General features: G+C 38.7%; 1 protein-coding gene across 1 annotated transcript in view; it reads right to left on the bottom strand.

Annotated features, from left to right (window-relative positions):
• The window catches only part of LOC127421003 (neuronal acetylcholine receptor subunit alpha-7-like), a 33,338-nt gene extending 20,010 nt beyond the window's left edge, over positions 1 to 13,328 (bottom strand). Inside the window, exons 1-4 of the mRNA XM_051663700.1 lie at positions 13,278 to 13,328; positions 2,595 to 2,734; positions 2,460 to 2,504; positions 2,117 to 2,226 (exon numbers count right to left, since the gene is read on the bottom strand). Of these exons, the coding sequence (XP_051519660.1) occupies positions 2,117 to 2,226; positions 2,460 to 2,504; positions 2,595 to 2,672 (233 nt within the window). The 5' untranslated portion in view covers positions 2,673 to 2,734; positions 13,278 to 13,328. The remainder of the gene's footprint in view (positions 1 to 2,116; positions 2,227 to 2,459; positions 2,505 to 2,594; positions 2,735 to 13,277) is intronic.
• Positions 13,329 to 17,788: the final 4,460 nt, after the last annotated feature.

Below are 17,788 nucleotides of genomic sequence, written 5' to 3' on the forward strand. Positions count from 1 at the left end.
GTAAAGTGTTACCAATGAGTTTGACACCCCTGCTTTACAATAAGGTTCTATATGACAACATTAGTTAATGCATTAGGTAACTTGAACTAAGAATGAACAATGAATTTTCACAGCATTTAGTAATCTTGGTTAATGTTCATTTAAAAAAAAATACAATTGTTCATTGTTTGTTCATGTTAGTACATATTGCATTAATGTTAATGTATACAACTTTTAATGAAAAATATGGATTAGTATTTGAAAAATCAACTGTACCTACAGTATGATTAATAAATGCTGTAAAAGTATTGCTCAGTGTTAACAATACAACCTTATTGTAAAGTGTTACCATTTTCATTTTAGATAATAACACTGCTAGCACTGCTAGCTGGTGTATGATAAATAACAGTTGCCTGTCAAGGACAAAATTACGATGAAACTTGGACTTCAAAAGGTTTTGTGCATTTTAACAACCCAACTGTGGGTCAGATTTAGGGCTTTGATTAACTTTATGTAGATGAAGTGAAAGCTAAATATGGCATATGAGCTTCTTTCGGCTCATAAGGTTATAATTTAATGTAAATGAATAATTTCCCTTTCAAAAATTAGCTCAAAGCCATAATTAAATTTAATGTATAACTAAGCAGTAAGCTCCCATGGGCATCAGCTCCAAACAAAATGTTTAAAATGTATGGTGTAGGCTGTTAATAGGCTGTTTGGACACCGGCTCATCGACTAAACGATCTGCTTTTGCCCAAGGACCACATTTTTAGTTCATTGATCTGTAGTTGCTCCACTGTTTAGCCCCACAGTTTGAATTATGGCTTTGATACGGCAATTCTGAATCACATGCAGGCAAACGAAGGTCTGCTGATTCCCAAGAATTCTTTACTGCCTCACCCGAGCACACATGGGTGGACCATTTTTGTTATGTTGCAGTTAAAAGTATATATTCTAGCTGGAGGATTTTCTGAAGTATTTGCCTGTGATCACTGTAATTATAGGGTTTCAGATCAGTCATTAATGTCCTGTTAAGGGATGTAGATTTACATGTTTACATTCAGCAAATGCTTTTATCCAAAGCAATGAGGAATGCTACATTTCAGATGTTCCTTGAAGATATACTGCAGATGATGGAAATATATCACAGTATGTTGGTAGATTTTGTGGGGGAGAAAAAGAAAAGCAAAGCCTGACAGAACCACCTTGTTGGGGACTTCCTGAAAAAATGTATATGCAACATAGTCTCATGACAACTCGTAATAATTTGTACAAGGTGGCAAAAACATCTGATATCGCATGACTGGGCTTGTATGAAAAGGTGCAACTTTTATTCCCATAGAGACCAATCAATAAACAAACAGAATTTCAAATCGATACAATGAAGAATCAAATTTTAGCTAGCCTCCTATCCAACACTTTATTTTGAGAAAGGAAACGTCTGTGAACAAATTTGGTTACTCAGTCCATATTTATTTATGCAACACGATTGACTGATGTATGTCAATAAACTGTAATATACGTCCCATGCATTTTACCAAACCTGATGTTATCTTTCTTTCATGGTACACAAAAGTTGTTTTCTTATTAAAATTATGGTTAGGTTTAGGATTTGGGTAAGGGGTTAAACCTAGGAAAAATAATCATAATATTGTTCAATGGCTCGTTTATTTTTCCTCTATGAAAGTAAAAGTCTTCATTACAATTCCGCCATCTCGTACTATTATTTAGACTTGTCATGGAATGGATGTGTACAGGTATACTGGCTTGAATGCTCTTTCGATAAAAGCTTCTGCCAAGTGAATAAGGGTAACAGTATATTAAGAACAGTACATGTGTGTGATGAAGAGGAGGGCAGGGCCGGGCCGTGACTATGCACGCCCGGCCCCAATCGGGCTAATCAGCTGAGGAGGGGGATAAGTGCAGCGGAATGCGGCAGTTCGAGAGAGAGAGAGCCACATGCAGCTGCACTTATCCCTCTCCTCGGCTGATTAGCCCGATTGGGGGCCGGACGAGCGTAGTCACGGCCTGACCCGGCCCCGCCCTCCTCCTCGTCACAATGTGAAAGCAAAAAGTCTCCAAAATGATTGCAAGAATACAAAAGTGTGAGTGAATAGGGGAGATTTAGATAACCTACCTATTGTAGAGCAGAATATCTGGGGTCCATATTTGGTCTGTGGTGAAACGAAGGTTTTTGACACCTGGATACTCAGACTGGTTCCATTGCAGATAATGATCATACCAGCGCTGAGGAACATACACGGAAAGAGCTGTTTAGTTTCAATGCACTTACAAGTAGGCTGTTAAACTAACATGCTTTATAATACCAGATTTAATTGCAATGTAACTATTTACATAAAATGGGCATCAGCATATACACTTGGAGAAATATTTGTATATGCCTAACATTTAATTTATGTCATTTTTGAATCATTATCTAGTTACACAGGGGAAAAAAAGTTTACTTATATTTGGCTTACCATGTTAACCCAGATATTGGAGGTCAGTACTTGATTTTTCTCATCCTGTACATGCAAGAAAGAAGGAGATTTTTTTAAATCAATTGTGACAATTCTGAGCTCATTATTGCAGACCAATACAAAGAACACACTTACCACATCCATGATCTGCACCAAGCTCAATGAGAGAATGACAGTGATGGGTAAAGAGTCATTGGCAACAGGCCTCTCCATGGGGTTATAGTCCTTCAAAAGGTTCTTCAACAGGGTCCTCTGGTACGGGCCTTGCACCGACACTGACAGAAACACATGAATGTACTGAACTGCTCAGAATATTCAGATCAAGACTTCAGTACACTAAGCCAAGATAAGGCTGAAATAATACATACAGAGAGACATTTAGGAGGACATAGAAACAAATGAATGGACAGAAGATCACCTGCTGAAAAGACAAGCATAGCTGGCCACCAGCATATTACTGTATATGTTTCTTCTTACTAGCTTAACCAGCAAGACTTTCAGCCATCTAGCTAAGCTTTCCTGGTGAACAGCAAGTTTATAATGGTCCACCAGTTTTACCAGCATCAGACCACCATGGAAATTCATGCTGATCTAATGCCGCTTTCAAGTTTTAAAGCTTGGATGCCGTAATAATGATACGATGTGCCTTCGTATTATTTTGGTGGGGAAAAAATTAGACACATTGGGTGATACATTTCATACTTTTTCTCTCTTTTTTTTCACTTACTGAGGATGCATTTTTAGCGACAAGCTTGTGCAACAAAACTACATTTCCCATCATTCTCTTGCTGCCATAGTAAAACGTAACTGGTGCAGCTGGCTAATGACCATTATGGTCTTTCATTGTTTTTGCTGGTAAAGCTAGTTAAAAAGCTTGATCGGCACACCAGCATCACTTGATGGTGACCCAATGTTGGGTACGTTTCTCAAAAAAGTAATCTACTACAAATAACTAATTACTTCTTTAAAACTTGCATTCAGATTACAATTACTTCCTTACTGATTACTTAATTGCTAACTGCTAATTACTTTTAAGTTACTCTCTAAAACACATTTCACAGGAAAATAAAAAATTGTTGTCTTCTCAATGAATTCAAAATAATGTTTCGATACAACAGCAAGGATAATTGTGGTCGGTGTAACGTTCATTAATGCTGGACAAAGCCAAACTACAATCGCATTGTCTAGGTCTGTTAGTCTGACTTCGCAAAAATCTGAATTTAAAATGTAATGTGTTACACTACTTTTTGTACTAAAGGTAATAAGACTACAACCAACACTGCTGTGACCAGCACCCAAAACAACATATGGTGGTCACAAGCTATGTTTTTTTAAGCAGGCAATGCACTTTTAAGAGACTTAATATAAAATAATCTGTAATAGAGGAAATAATGGACTAAACGGTAAAAGAAAGTACTTTCAGGACCAATCATAGAGGTGTGAGGGGGTGATAAAATGATGGGCCTCACACACAGTCTTAGCCTATTGTTAAATGGTGTAAGAAGCTTTTAGCTTGAGTTTTGCTGTTGTAAATTCTCAAGTAATACATCAAATTTTTGAAGGATAAAAAAAAGAATTCCTACTAAAAGTCCCAGAAAAGAAGTTTAAAAGCAGCATGAAGTGCATGCTATGCACAGACAAGGTATGACTAAATGGAAGAAAATTAATTCAGCATGCACTGAGCTGACATTTAAAAGCAAGATTCGGCCCACTATTGAATTTATTACTGTGACGAGGAGGAAGGCGTGGTGCCGGAGACGCCAGTTCGAGAGAGACACGCGGCTCTGTCTGTCTGTCTGTCTCTCTGTCTGTCTGTCTGTCTGTCTGTGTGAGAAACCTGTGTCAGCCTCAAGACATACAGCATGTTTAACATTGTTCTTTTTCATTCAGGTTACCAAACACCAGGCAGTTCTGAAGTTGTTTTCACAACATCTAGGTACGAATGGCCAGCAAATTCCCTCTGGCATTCTGACCTGACTAGGAAAATATACAGACCTTACATCATTACTGAGCTCATACAAACACTTCAGGGCAATTCTGATTTGTGCAAGTAAAATATCAAGCACTGTTTTTCAGGCAACATGCTATCCCCTAAAGCAGGGGTGTCAAACTCGGTTCCTGGAGGGCCACAGTCCAGCAGAGTTTAGCTCCAACCCTAATTAAACACACCTGAAGCAGCTAATCAAGGTCTTCAGGAGTGCTTGAAGATTACAAGGAGGCATTTTGGAGCAGAGCTGGAACTAAACTCTGCAGGGATGCGGCCCTCCAGGAACTGAGTTTGACACCCCTGCCCTAAAGTATCAGCAAGCCAAGATTAATGCAACTTTATAGGTCTCTCATTTGCACAGACTTCAATAATATCTAAACTTTAGGTGAAGGATCAGACCTGAAACTTAACCATGTTTGGTTCTATTGAAACATCTGTTTCACGAGTCACATATTCTGATTCACATCTGAAGGTGAGATTGGGATCCTAGCTGAAAAAATAAATAAATACGAAGACCAGCCTAAGCTTGTTTGCTGGTTTAAGATGGTCTAGCTGGCCTCCAGCTCAACAGACCAGCCTAAGATGTTATGCTGGTCTAGGGCCAGTCCTTACATTTTGGGGGCCCTAAGCAGATTTTCAATATGGGACCACCCATCGACTGGTACAGCTAACCCAACACACCCAGCATCAATAATTAAGCAAGCTTAAAATGTGGAAATAAACAAGTAAATTTTTTCAAAGGTATAAAGCTTAAAAACTCATCAACTATAGTTTATTAGCACAGGCATAACTGCTTTAGAAGTGCAAAATTTAAATAATGTGATTTTTCAACTAATCAAACAAAGAAATCACATTAATAATTAAACACAAATTAATAATTACATTTCATTAAATTCCAAGACTGTGTAAACAAATAAGAAATAATTAAATGACTAAATCAGTATAGAAGATGCTACTTACACTTATTGTAAATAGTGGCAAATGCTAGTTGCAGCCTTGTGTAAACTGTGGCAGATACGATTTGCACAGCAGTATAATACAGTATTTTCTAAAACAGTATATCATTAAAAGCATTCAGTGTGTGTAGTATAAGTATTGTGTGTGAACTTAAATACACTGCTGATAGCGGGAGGAAATGCACCTGATTTGTCATGTAATGGTGCCTCGTCACTGCTGCCTTTAAATGCAGAGCAGCTCTAAAGACTATATGTCTATACGTCTTCTTTAATAATATTATATGTTTCCTAGTTTTGACAGGTTCCATCGTACTACTGGCATGCATATTGCTGGGCTGTGTGGTCAGTTCTATTTACACTAAGAACAAATAATTATTTGTCTATACTGAACCCATGATAGGGGTCCTCTGGTGGTCGTGGGGGCCAGACGCAGCCACTTATGTCGTTTAATAGGCAGGGCCAACACTGTGCTGGTCTTAGCTGGTTTAATATGGTTTAGCTGGCCTCCAGCTAGCCAGAGCACCTCACCTCGCCTTTCTCGCCTATATGGCACCAGAATCACCACACGATTTTAAGGTTCCCCCACCTCCAAAATTTTAATTTTACCCCTGGTTATAGCTGGTTTAAACTAGCTCAAGCTGGGCTTCAACTGGTTTAGTTGGTCATCCACCTGGTCTCCCAGACTAACCAGCTGCCAAGTGCCCAAAACCCTTTTAACCAGACCAGCCTGACAAGGGAGACTAGCAAAGACCAGCAAACAAGTTTAGTCTAGTTTAAGATGTTTGTTTTTCAGCAGGAAAGCAGGTATTTGGTTTACTGTTTAAGAATTTTTGCTGGCAACGAAGGTCATGTCTTTACCAATAGTTAGGGACTTGATCAAGTATATTTATATTCATGGATAATAAATGTAATTAAATGTTAAAATGCTCCCTCACCAATGTTCAAAGCAAAACGATGTCCTTGCTTATGGGCAACCCCTGTTTCTGGGAAGGGGGACATCGATGACCAGAACAATCAGCCATGGACTCTTTTTTTTTTTTTTTTTTTTTTTCAATTCCTCATCCCAGCACTACTTTTAAATGTAATTAACTGTCAATTCCAGAATGTGTTAATTGCTTTCGATGTTTTGGGGTTTTGGGGTTTATAACAACTCTGTCTCTTGAACTTAACAATCAGATTATCAGGTTGTGCTTACAAGCACAGAGTCATCTTACAAAGTGCATTGATTTCTTGTTGAAGGATGTACATTCCTCAGAGTAAGGAATGAGAAAGAGAAAGAATGAAAGTCAAAATGTCTTTTAATGAATGAAAGTTTTCGTTTTAACTCAGAAGCAGAGCTGAATTCAGACAATAAACAGCATTCTTTGCTCTCTCTTGGGAGCATTCTTAAAAGAGTGAGTTTTTTTTTTTTTTTTTTTTTTTGTATTGGATCAGCCAAGAATTATAGGAACATACAGAAAACATTTCACATATTCAGAGAGGTTAATCATTAATTCTACCACCAAATGTGATGTTTTGGCCCTAGCTATGGCACATTTTATTTTGTCAATACTGACTCCTTGTAGCCACTCTAAGAATTCTACCAAATTTATCAGTGTAGTAGCCATTTTGTCTCATTGTGGAAGAGCTCAGATGTGTATTCACGTCCATCCTGCTTGTTTTTGCCCTTGAGAAAGCATAATCTGTAAATTTAAATGCTTTAATCATACGATTATCTGAGATTATGTGAATTTTGACAAGTTTTGTTTTAAGAACTGTTTCCAAGTTACATGTTGAACATTCAATTTGAGGAATATAATATTGATGCTAGATTATCAAAGCTTAATGTGTCTTAACATAGCCATATTCTAAATTGTGTAAAGGTAATTTAAATACATTGTTTTAAGTGCATCTTACGCTTAACTGCATCTTACACTGTTTTCTTTTTTTAGCTTTGTGTTGTGTGCACTAATTCTATAACTCTGTAAGAGACAAGATCTTTACAATATCTTTATTAATTTAAATTAAAGTTTCACAAAATGGTCTTCAGTAAAGACAGTTTGAACCTGAATCTTGCCTATGACCTTTACTGGAGCCTTGTTTAGCTCTCTGCCAAAGCATTGTACAAAAACACAGGCTGAGGGCAGAAGAGTGAAAAGATTGACTTTGTGTCAAGAGCATTATTGTGGACTACATACACTCTTTGAGGAGCTTCTAGATATCATGCTCTTCACAACACAGCCAAGCTTCCAGCCTAGAGGCCAGGACAGAGGTTAGATCTTCGTCATCCAAGTCATCATCCTTACACCGCTCCACTAAGTCCAATGCAAGCCAAGCTGCAGCCCAGGCATGTGCAAAGGCAGATCCGCATGGAGATTGAAAAGGCCAAAATTGAGGCAACACTGAATGCTCTTAAAGAGGAAGGTGTGGTTGAAGTAACTCTAGCAGCTGGAACCAGCTGAACTTGGTTCAAATGATGAGACTGAAGTGGCCAGCTCCATCGCCACAGCAGAACGCACTGGCGAATACATAATGCACTTCTCGCATAACCAAAACATGAAAAAAGAAGAGGAAGACCTAGCAAGCACTGAGTTTGAAGACATTCCTAACATTAGACTGATCACCCCCCAAACTGTAAATACGTTGAGCAGACATGACCAGACATGGTATCAAAACACAAGGCAAACAAATTGCTCTTACACACACATGAACAGCAGATCTGACAACGCCTGCTCACAAAGAATACCAACACCTGGATTTACTGGTGTCTGACATTGCTGTGTTTCTTGCACATCATGACCTAACAGCTGGTTTCAAAGTGTTTGACAATAAGCCAGAGAATTACATACCCTGGAAAACAACATTCCTAAATGCCATTTATGGACTGAACCGTAAAGTCAACGAAGAGCTCGACTTACTTACCAATTGGTTTGAAGGTGAGACTCTCCAGCATGCTCTTAGGATAAGAGCAGCCCATGCTCATAACCCAGAAGCAGGACTTAGACATTTATGGCAATGCCTTGACAAGAAATATGGTTCCCAGAGGTCACTGAAGCATCTTTATTCAAGCATTTAGAGAGCTTCCCAAAGATTTCTCACAAAGTCTTTAACCAATTACAAGAGCTTGCGAATCTGCTTCTTGAATTACAAGCAGCAAAGGAGGAAGATTATCTACCTGCCCTTGGATTTCTTGACACTTCCAAGGGAATAAACTCAATTGTGGACAACACGCTTGAAGCGTGGATCGTTAAGGGAACAAAATACAAAAGAGAATATTTCTTTCACTATCCCCTCTTTTCATACTTTGTTGAGTTTGTCAATGATCATGCCAAAATGAGAACAGATCCCAGCTTCTCTTTTTAATGTTCTGGCACATTGCCTTTTAAAGCTGAAAAGATACCAATGAAGCAGTCAAAATTCAGAGCTTCTATTTCTGCCAGTAAAAAAGTTGAGTCAAATGTGTCTGTTAGTTCCAATACCACTTTAATTGACCCAGAAAGACAGTGTCCCTTCCATAAGAAGAGCCACTCATTAGCAAAATGCAGAGGTTTCTGAATGAAGTCCTTGGCTGAGAGAAAGACATTTCTCAAAGAGAACTCTATCTGCTAAATTGCTGCATTTCCACAGATCACAGGGCCAAAGACTGCAAAGCAAGATGAACCAGCTTCCACAGTGACAACATCGATCTGTACAGAGATATGTGAAAAAGAGCTGCAAGGAAAATCATGCTCAAACATCTGCCTAGTCAACGTGTATCCCAACGGTCGTCCTGAAGAGAAGAAGCAAGTGTACATCATGTTGGATGATCAGAGAAACCTCTCTCTAGCAAGGTCAGCTTTTTTTCTTATGTTCAGTATTCAAGGTGAAGTCTTCTCTTACACAATGAGAACATGCTCAGGCACAACTGATACTAGTGGAAGGAGAACCAAAGACTTTGCTGTCGAGGCCTTAGATGGCAAAGTATCCATGGTGCTTCCGACACTTATAGACTGAAATTCAATCCCTGACAACAGAATGGAGATTCCCACTCCTGAAGTGGCTGCATACCATCCCCATCTCCAAGCCATTGCATCCAAGATACCTCCACTGGACCCAGTAGCTGATATTCTCACTGCGAAACTTGTGTGCACAGGTGATCTTACCTGTGCACACAAGGTTTGCAGTCAGTGCAATGGGATGTCTTTGGTCCATGGCCAGTCATAGTCAGAAAAACACGAGTCTGTCAAGCAGAGGCTAAGAGAAGTGCAGTCATATTTGTTTGTATGTCCACACATGCAATCCACCTGGAATTTCTTGACTCAATGAGTGCTTCCTGTTTCATTAATACTTTGTGATATTTTGTTTTGTTTTTTGCCATCAGAGGCCCTCCCAAGCTCCTGAGGTCTGATTGTGGGACCAACTTTGTGAGAGCCTGCAAAGAGCTACAAATAGACAAGAAGGATGTCACAACACAGAGATTGGCACTTACCTTTCAGATAATGAATGTTGCTGGCAGTTCAATCCTCCACACGCTTCACATATGGCAGGGTCCTGGGAGCATATGATTGGAGTTGCCCGAAGTATCCTCAATGCCATGCTTCTGCACATAGCCCTATGAGGCTCACATGTGAAGTTTTGGTAACATTCATGGCTGAAATGAGTGCAATTGTGAACTCTAGGCCTTTAACAGCAATCTCCACTGATCCAGAACAACATGTGTTACTCACCCCAGTTATGTTGCTCACTCAAATGATTGGAACACCACTAGTTCCACCTGGGAAATTTGAAGACCATGACCTCTGCAGAACACAGTGGCACCGTGTTCAGGATTTAGCCAATGTTTTTTAGGTATCTGCTAAAAGTGCTGCATTCCCACAAATCACAGGGCCACAGACTGCAGAGCAACAATCCAGTGCTCAGAATGTAATAGCCATAGCCATATCTTTGCTCTCCATGATGGTCCAGCTCTATGGGCTGAGAAAGGGCCCACCATACCTACAGAGGGCCAAGGCGGGGAGCAAGATGAACCAGCTTCCACAGTGACAACATCAATCTGCACAGAGATATGTGGAAAAGAGCTGCAAGGAAAATCATGCTCAAAATTCTGCCTAGTCAACATGTATCCCAACGGTCATCCTGAAGAGAAGAAGCGAGTGTACATCATGTTGGATCATCAGAGTAACCTCTCTCTAGCAAGGTCAGCCTTCTTTCTTATGTTCAATATTCAAGGTGAAGTCTTCTCTTACACAATGAGAACATGCTCAGGCACAACTGATACCAGTGGAAGAAGAGCCAAAGACTTTGCTGTTGAGAGCTGGCAAAGTATCCATTGTGCTTCCGACACTCATAGACTGCAATTCAATCACTGACAACAGAATGGAGATTCCCACTCCTGTAGTAGCTGCATACCATCCCAATCTCGAAGCCACTGCATCCAAGATACCTCCACTGGACCCAGCAGCTGATATTCTCATTCTCATAGGAAGATATCTTACCTGTGCACACAAGGTTCACAGTCAGTGCAATGGGATATCTTTGGTCCATGGCCAGTCACAGTCAGAAAAACACGAGTCTGTCAAGCAGAGGCTAAGAGATGTGTGGTCATATTTCTTTGTATGTCCACACGTGCAATCCACCTGGAACTTCTTGACTCAATGAGTGCTTCCTGTTTCATTAATGCTCTGTGGCGTTTTTCTTTTTTTTATTATTATTTTTATTTGCATCCATCAGAGGCCCTGCCAAGCTCCTGAGGTCTGACTGTGGGAACAACTTTGTGAGAGCCTGCAAAGAGCTACAAATAGACAAGAAAGGATGTCACAACTTACCTTTCAGATAATGAATGTTGCTGGCAGTTCAATCCTCCACATGCTTCACATATGGCAGGGTCCTGGGAGCATATTATTGGAGTTGCCCGATGTATCCTCAATGTCATGCTTCTGCAACATAGCCCTATGAGGCTCACACGTGAAGTTTTGGTAACATTCAATGGCTGAAATAAGTGCAATTGTGAACTCGAGGCCTTTAACAGCAGTCTCCACTGATCCAAAACAACCTGTGATACTCACCCCTGCCATGTTGCTCACTCAAAAGATTGGAACATCACCAGTTACATCTGGGCAATTTGAAGACCATGACATCTGCAGAACAGAGTGGTGCCGCGTTCAGGATTTAGCCAATGTTTTCTGGGGGAGATGGAAGTGAAAATATTTGAGTGGACTTCAAGGACGTTGCAAGTGGCACACAGTTAAGCCCAACCTGAAGAATGGAAATGTTGTGCTTCTGAAGGATGGCCAAGAGAAAAGAAATGGCTGGCCAGTTGGGCTTGTAACTAATGCCTACCCAAGTGATGACATCAAAGTTAGAAAGGTTGAAGTAATGATCATAAAGAAAGGTGAACGGAAGTTCTTCCTAAGACCATTCACAGAGGTTGTCCTTCTGGGTCCTAAGGATACAAATTAAGGTGGTAACCTGACAAGTTTAACTCTCCCACATCTGTTATTGCTGTCCGTTAGGTTTGGTGTGACATCGCTTTATGTCAGGAGGGGAGAGTTCTGGCCCTAGCTATGGCACAATTTATTTTGTCAATACTGACTTCTAGTGGCCACTCTAAGAATTCTACCACATTTATCAGTGTAGTAGCCATTTTGTCTGTCAGAGCAAATTGTGGAAGAGCTCAGATGTGTATTCAGGTCCATCCTGCTTGTTTTTGCCCATAAAAAGCATAATCTGTAAATTGAAATGCTTTATTCATACGATTATCTGAGATTATATGAATTTTGACAAGTTATGTTTTTGTTTTAAGAACTGTTTCCAAGTTACATTTTGAACATACAATTTGAGGAATGTAATCTTGATGCTAGATTATCAAAGCTTAATGTATCGTAACATAGCCATATTCTAAATTGTGTAAAGGTAATTCAAATACATTGTTTTAAGTGCATCTTACACTGTTTTTTGAGCTTTGTTTTGTATGCACTAATTCTATAACTCTGTAAGAGACAAGATCTTTACGTTATCATTATTAATTTATGTTAAAGTTTCACAAAATGGTCTTCAGTAAAGAGAGTTTGAACCTGAATCTTGCCTACGACCTTTACTAGAGCCTTGTTTAGCTCTCTGCAAAAGCACTGTATGAAAACGCAGGCTGAGGGCGGAAGACGTGACCTCTGCAACCATAAAAACATGAAGACTAGGAATATTTTGTGAAATTCCATAAAGTGACACAAATAGCAGCATGATAAAGATAATTGGTTATTAGTTATCATGAGAATGTACATGAAACAAACCCAGATGGCATGAAACTGACAACCAAGATAAAAGTTCTCTACTGCATGACAGACAGGTGAAGAGAGAGATTTAAAGAAAAAAAAATGAAAGAGAGGCAGGCTTTCCATGGCAACACACTTCCTCTTTCCCTTTCTACTCAACTGCAGCAATATTCCATAACAGCACCGGAGAACTGGATCTACAAATGCATTCTGTACCTCCATCACCCCCATACAGTCTGTTTACTCATGGATTCTAAGGAATGAACAGAGGAGACAGACCGAGGAGAGATGGGAGGGGGAGAGAGGGTGCAATTTATGATTGCAGCTTCTAATTCTTTATGGCAAAGCAATTTGTTCCCTTTTCCTATGTCTTTTTCTCTGATTCAGTCTGCTTTTTCCTCAGATTTCCTTTCTGTATCTCTCTTGACTGCAGTAGCCATAAAAAAATAAAAAATAAAAACATCTGAAGACCCAAGGTAGCCCACAGGCAAACAGGTTTGCTGATCGCACACAAGAAAGAGACAAAAACAAAAAACAACAAAAATAATTTTTTTTGTTGCTCCTTCTCAAATGTTCACCTGCATTCAATATCATTCCACTTAAATAATCTGGAATATTCACACACATGTAAACATACTGAGGAACCTACCATGGATCAAAGTGGAGATCCCACACAGAGTGAAAGCCAGAGAGTGCCACATTCCAGGAGATATAAGGATAAGCAGGGGAGAAAAAGCAGAATGTGCTCGGAAATAAAGAGTGCTGGAGTAAAAATCCTGGTGGAGAGAAGGAGAGGAGAGGAAAGCTGCCTGGATGCAAGCAGTGGACGGAATAAATGTGGATGGGAGAGATAGAGAAAGTGAGAGACCCGGTGCTGTTGGCAAATCACAGTGAGAGAAGGGGAAAAAAAGACCTGATTGATTTGAGACACACGAGTCAGCTCTCTCTCTCTCTCTCTCTCTCTCTCTCTAGTAAAATCTCAGAGATTTCCAAAGAAGTACGGATAAATGGGTAGGTGGAGTGGGAATACAAAAGGGAAGGGATCAAGGACATAAAAATAAGGGGAAAATGGGAAAACGGCTGCCTGTCTACCTAAAATAATCGGTTAATCTTCCCCTGGTCTGCTCTCTCTCTCTCTCTGTCCTACTTTTTTCATCTGTCAGTCTTGTTGTTATAGACATGTTCACTTCAAGAATTCAGTTCAGGAATTGTTGAAGCGAGACTATTATATTTGTCTCTGTGAAATTCAGAGAGGCTCTGAAGAGGCGTCAGTGCGAGCAGCATCCACAGGAGCATGTGCTTAAAGTTAAGTGTAAATATATAAGTTGTTTTGTTGTAGATTATGGTGTTTATCCAGTGTGTGTGAAGTGCACAAAGGGAGAAACTGCGCTCTAAAATTGATTCATAAAGAAATTGTTGAGAAAAGTAACAAAAAACAGTATGAATGTATTGCAATTTTTTTATTTCTCCCCAAATTGTCCCAAATATTGTCTTCAGTAATAACAACACAGTCTCAAGACAATTCACACTAATTCGTACAAGATGTTGAATTCATACAATATTGTATGACTTCGGTTTTATGAAAACATCTGATTTTTAGTCAGACCAATCACATGCTTCCCTCATCTCCTTCTAAACCCTGGCATTTCCTGTCTTCCGTTGTACACAAAATATATTTTCTAATTAAAATCATGGTAAGGGATTCCACTTTATGGTTAGGTTTAGGTATGGGGTTTGGTTTAGGGGTTATAATTACACAAAATCTTACGAACGCTCCGTCAAAATCTCTGTTTCTCTGTCTTCCGTGGAACACAACAGAGATTTTTAGATTACTGTGAAGGGTATGCTTTGGGTCTGGGTAAGGTGATGGAGAGTCTGCAAATTGGTCTCCATCATGGGATTTTAAAGTGTTCAATGGCAGTGGCGGTTCTAGCTTGTATGGCCCCCTTCAGCAAATCCGCCACTGCTTAATGGACATGAATTGTTTGTTAATTTTTTTCAGTATTTATTGGGGTTAATGGTCCAAATGTTTTTATCCATCCTATTTATCGTATTTTAATGGTGTTTTGTTTTTAACTCTCATTTTAACTCATTCTCATTTACAGTACTGCCGCTCTTGATGGCAGTTGCAGAACAAAGATGATCGCCTTGTAGCTCGCACCACGTCATATTACATAGCTCGATACCATAGAAGAACCATGTTCGGTTCCCTAAAGAACTTTTTAGTGAAAGGTTCTTAAAATAAGCATTTTAAAGAACTCTGTTCCAGTCTGAAGGACCTTTTCCCACTACAAAGTGTCTTGACAAAGCCAACATACTGTTATTCTACAAAAATTAGGGTTAGGGTTTTTCCCGTAGCAGATTATCAAAAATCCCAAAATCCATAGACATCTATCTATCTATCTATCTATCTATCTATCTGTCTGTATGTCTGTCTGTTGGTTTATTTAGCTAGCTGGTAGTTTGTCTTACTGTAGTGTCTGTACAAACTTTAAACTTTTCATACTGGTTTATACTTTCAGACAAGGCTTTTTCAAGCCAATAAAGTTTGTCTACAAATTTTACCAATCTAGTAATTTTGCAATTCCATTTGGTGATGCTAGTGGGGCAGAAATTACACACTTCAGCTTTGAGAAACACAAACCTTCAACAATGGTGACAATTAACAAACATCATTACCTAAAAAGTTTAACTCTGAGCATCATTTCCTAACACATAAATAACAGTGACAACAAAAATAGTAAAACAATAATCCAATAAAAGTAACAACATATTGTTGGTCTAACATGTTTTATGTAGATTCACCATTATTCAAACATTTCTTAGCATCTGTGACTTAAAAAGCCTAGTATAGTGGATAAAATGTAAATGCTTTTTACAGTCTGACTGACTAGGAGGCATACAAAGCCAGGCATGTAAAGGCATGCTTGTGTGTGTGTGTGTGTGTTAATAGAATAGTGGGGATTATGGTGGAGGAGTTTTAATTGAGGAAGTGCTGGGATATGCAAGTGGCACACAGCAATGTGCTTAGTTAAACTTCTCTCATTCAGCCTGACGAAGTGCTGAGACAGGGGCCGGGGAATGGGAAAAGAGAGAGCCCTATAATAGATTACCCTATTACTTCAGATGCCCTTCAGTAGCATCTTCACACAGGGTGGGAGCCGAGGTGTGTAGAACTCACAGTTAGGCATCTGAAGAGATTTTCACACCCTGCTGCTCTCTGTAAGAAAGCTCAATAGTGGTATAACACTGAGATTTGTAACAGAAAACAACCATTGCACATTTCACCTGAAGACAGTGGCATTAAAAATGCAGTTTCATACCCTCTGAATTACCTGCGAAATTTCACCAACAAGCTTTGCTTGCTTGGTGCTATGTGCACTATACTTTCTCCCCACAAGGATATACTGTGGAATAACTTGAATTTTAATCAGAAACAAAGCTTTTTTTTTATTGATAAATGGTTTAATACAGGTTGTGAAGAATTTGTGACATTGTATAATTTTCCTGTGCCGCAAGGACTTTCAATTCTGTTGTTAAAGCACTGTTACCAAGTTATGTGCACTTATTTAAAACAAGAAAACAAAACAAAAATATGCCCAAACTTTCATTAGATGGAATTAATATTATAATGTCATAAACATGAAAGACAATTGCTGCATAACATGCCCTGTACATCCCCTAAATGCAAATTGTATTGCCTGCGAGTTCATTTTCCTCATTTGATTATTTCTCTTATTTTTCAAGTAACAATGCTGTTGAACATGTTATGTTTATATATATATATATATATATATATATATATATATATATATATATATATATATATAAACATAAGTATTATGGCCAGTTTTTGTTATTTATTTTCATTTAATTTTTTATACTCATACTTATTTTTAACATATTATAAATTGTATTTATTTTTTATTTTTCTCTTTTACTGTTTTTTCCCAATGCAGTGCTATCTGTACTTTATGTAACATACAATAATATATATATACACTACAGGTCAAAAGTTTTGAAACACTTACTCATTCTTTATTATATATATATATATAAAGGAAAGCAAAACAAGTCGCCTTTTAAAGCTGAAGTGTTTAATTTCTGCGCCACTGACGTCACCAAATGGAAGCGCAAAAATAAAAATTGTTTCAAACAGGTTTTCTCTAGAAAACCCCTGTCTTCCATTGGTCATCCAAACAAATAGTTCCACCCCAAACTCATGCCATTAAATCCACTTTTTTCCTAAATGTGGAAGTGTTCCATGATTTGACTGTTTTCATAGTGTCCAGTCTTCAGTGTTTTCACTCGCACTGGCGCATATTATTAGCGGGTAATATAATGTTTAAGGTATTACATTTGTAAAAAAAAAACAACAAAAAAAAACAAACAAACAAAAAACAAACAAACATGTGGCTGTACAGTGCCGATACTTCACAGAGTTGAGATGACTGTTTTTTGACAATGCCTCAGCTGAGTGTGTAGATGAAATGAAGCGATGGCCCAAGGATAGTTACGTTTATATACTGTAGCCTATTATTAACTACCGAGTTGTGATAGCTAACAACAGGACAAGTTGAGCCTAAAATTAATTTTACTCTAAAAAGACTTAAAAGGTTGCTGTTCTCCATCTGGATCGCTCGTTTCTGTCATTTGTACATTGCGTCTCGAGACCAGAAACAGAAAACAGTAATTTAGAATCATCATGGTGCCACCCAATGGGTGCTCAGGAAAACTGTGGATAAGTCAATATTGCTCTGTTGGACTGATGGGAATGCTCAAACAAACGAGAGCATTTTGAAAGCACCATAGAGCCACAGTTGAAGGAAATTAAGTCTCAGTCTCTGGATATTAAGAAAAGATATTTGTTTTTAAATTTTATTGCATACTTTTTTATTAATATACAGTTTAAGAAAACATTTACATATTTTACATTTACTGTAGAAAATGTGAGTGGTGCTTGCCAGTGTGAAACTCACCACAATGATGGGTATTGTGGATGGTTGCCAGGGCATAGCTACAGGAGTTTCTAGGTCATTCTGGATGGTTGATATGACGGATATGGCTCTCTACTTTAAAAGTTTATTGGAGTCCATTCAAGTTGCTTAGAAAATTAATTGCACTCCTTAACAAGCTATATGATTTAAAATATCATTCATG

The sequence above is a fragment of the Myxocyprinus asiaticus genome, chromosome 30 (assembly GCF_019703515.2).
Source record: "Myxocyprinus asiaticus isolate MX2 ecotype Aquarium Trade chromosome 30, UBuf_Myxa_2, whole genome shotgun sequence".
Taxonomy (NCBI): Eukaryota; Metazoa; Chordata; class Actinopteri; order Cypriniformes; family Catostomidae; genus Myxocyprinus; species Myxocyprinus asiaticus.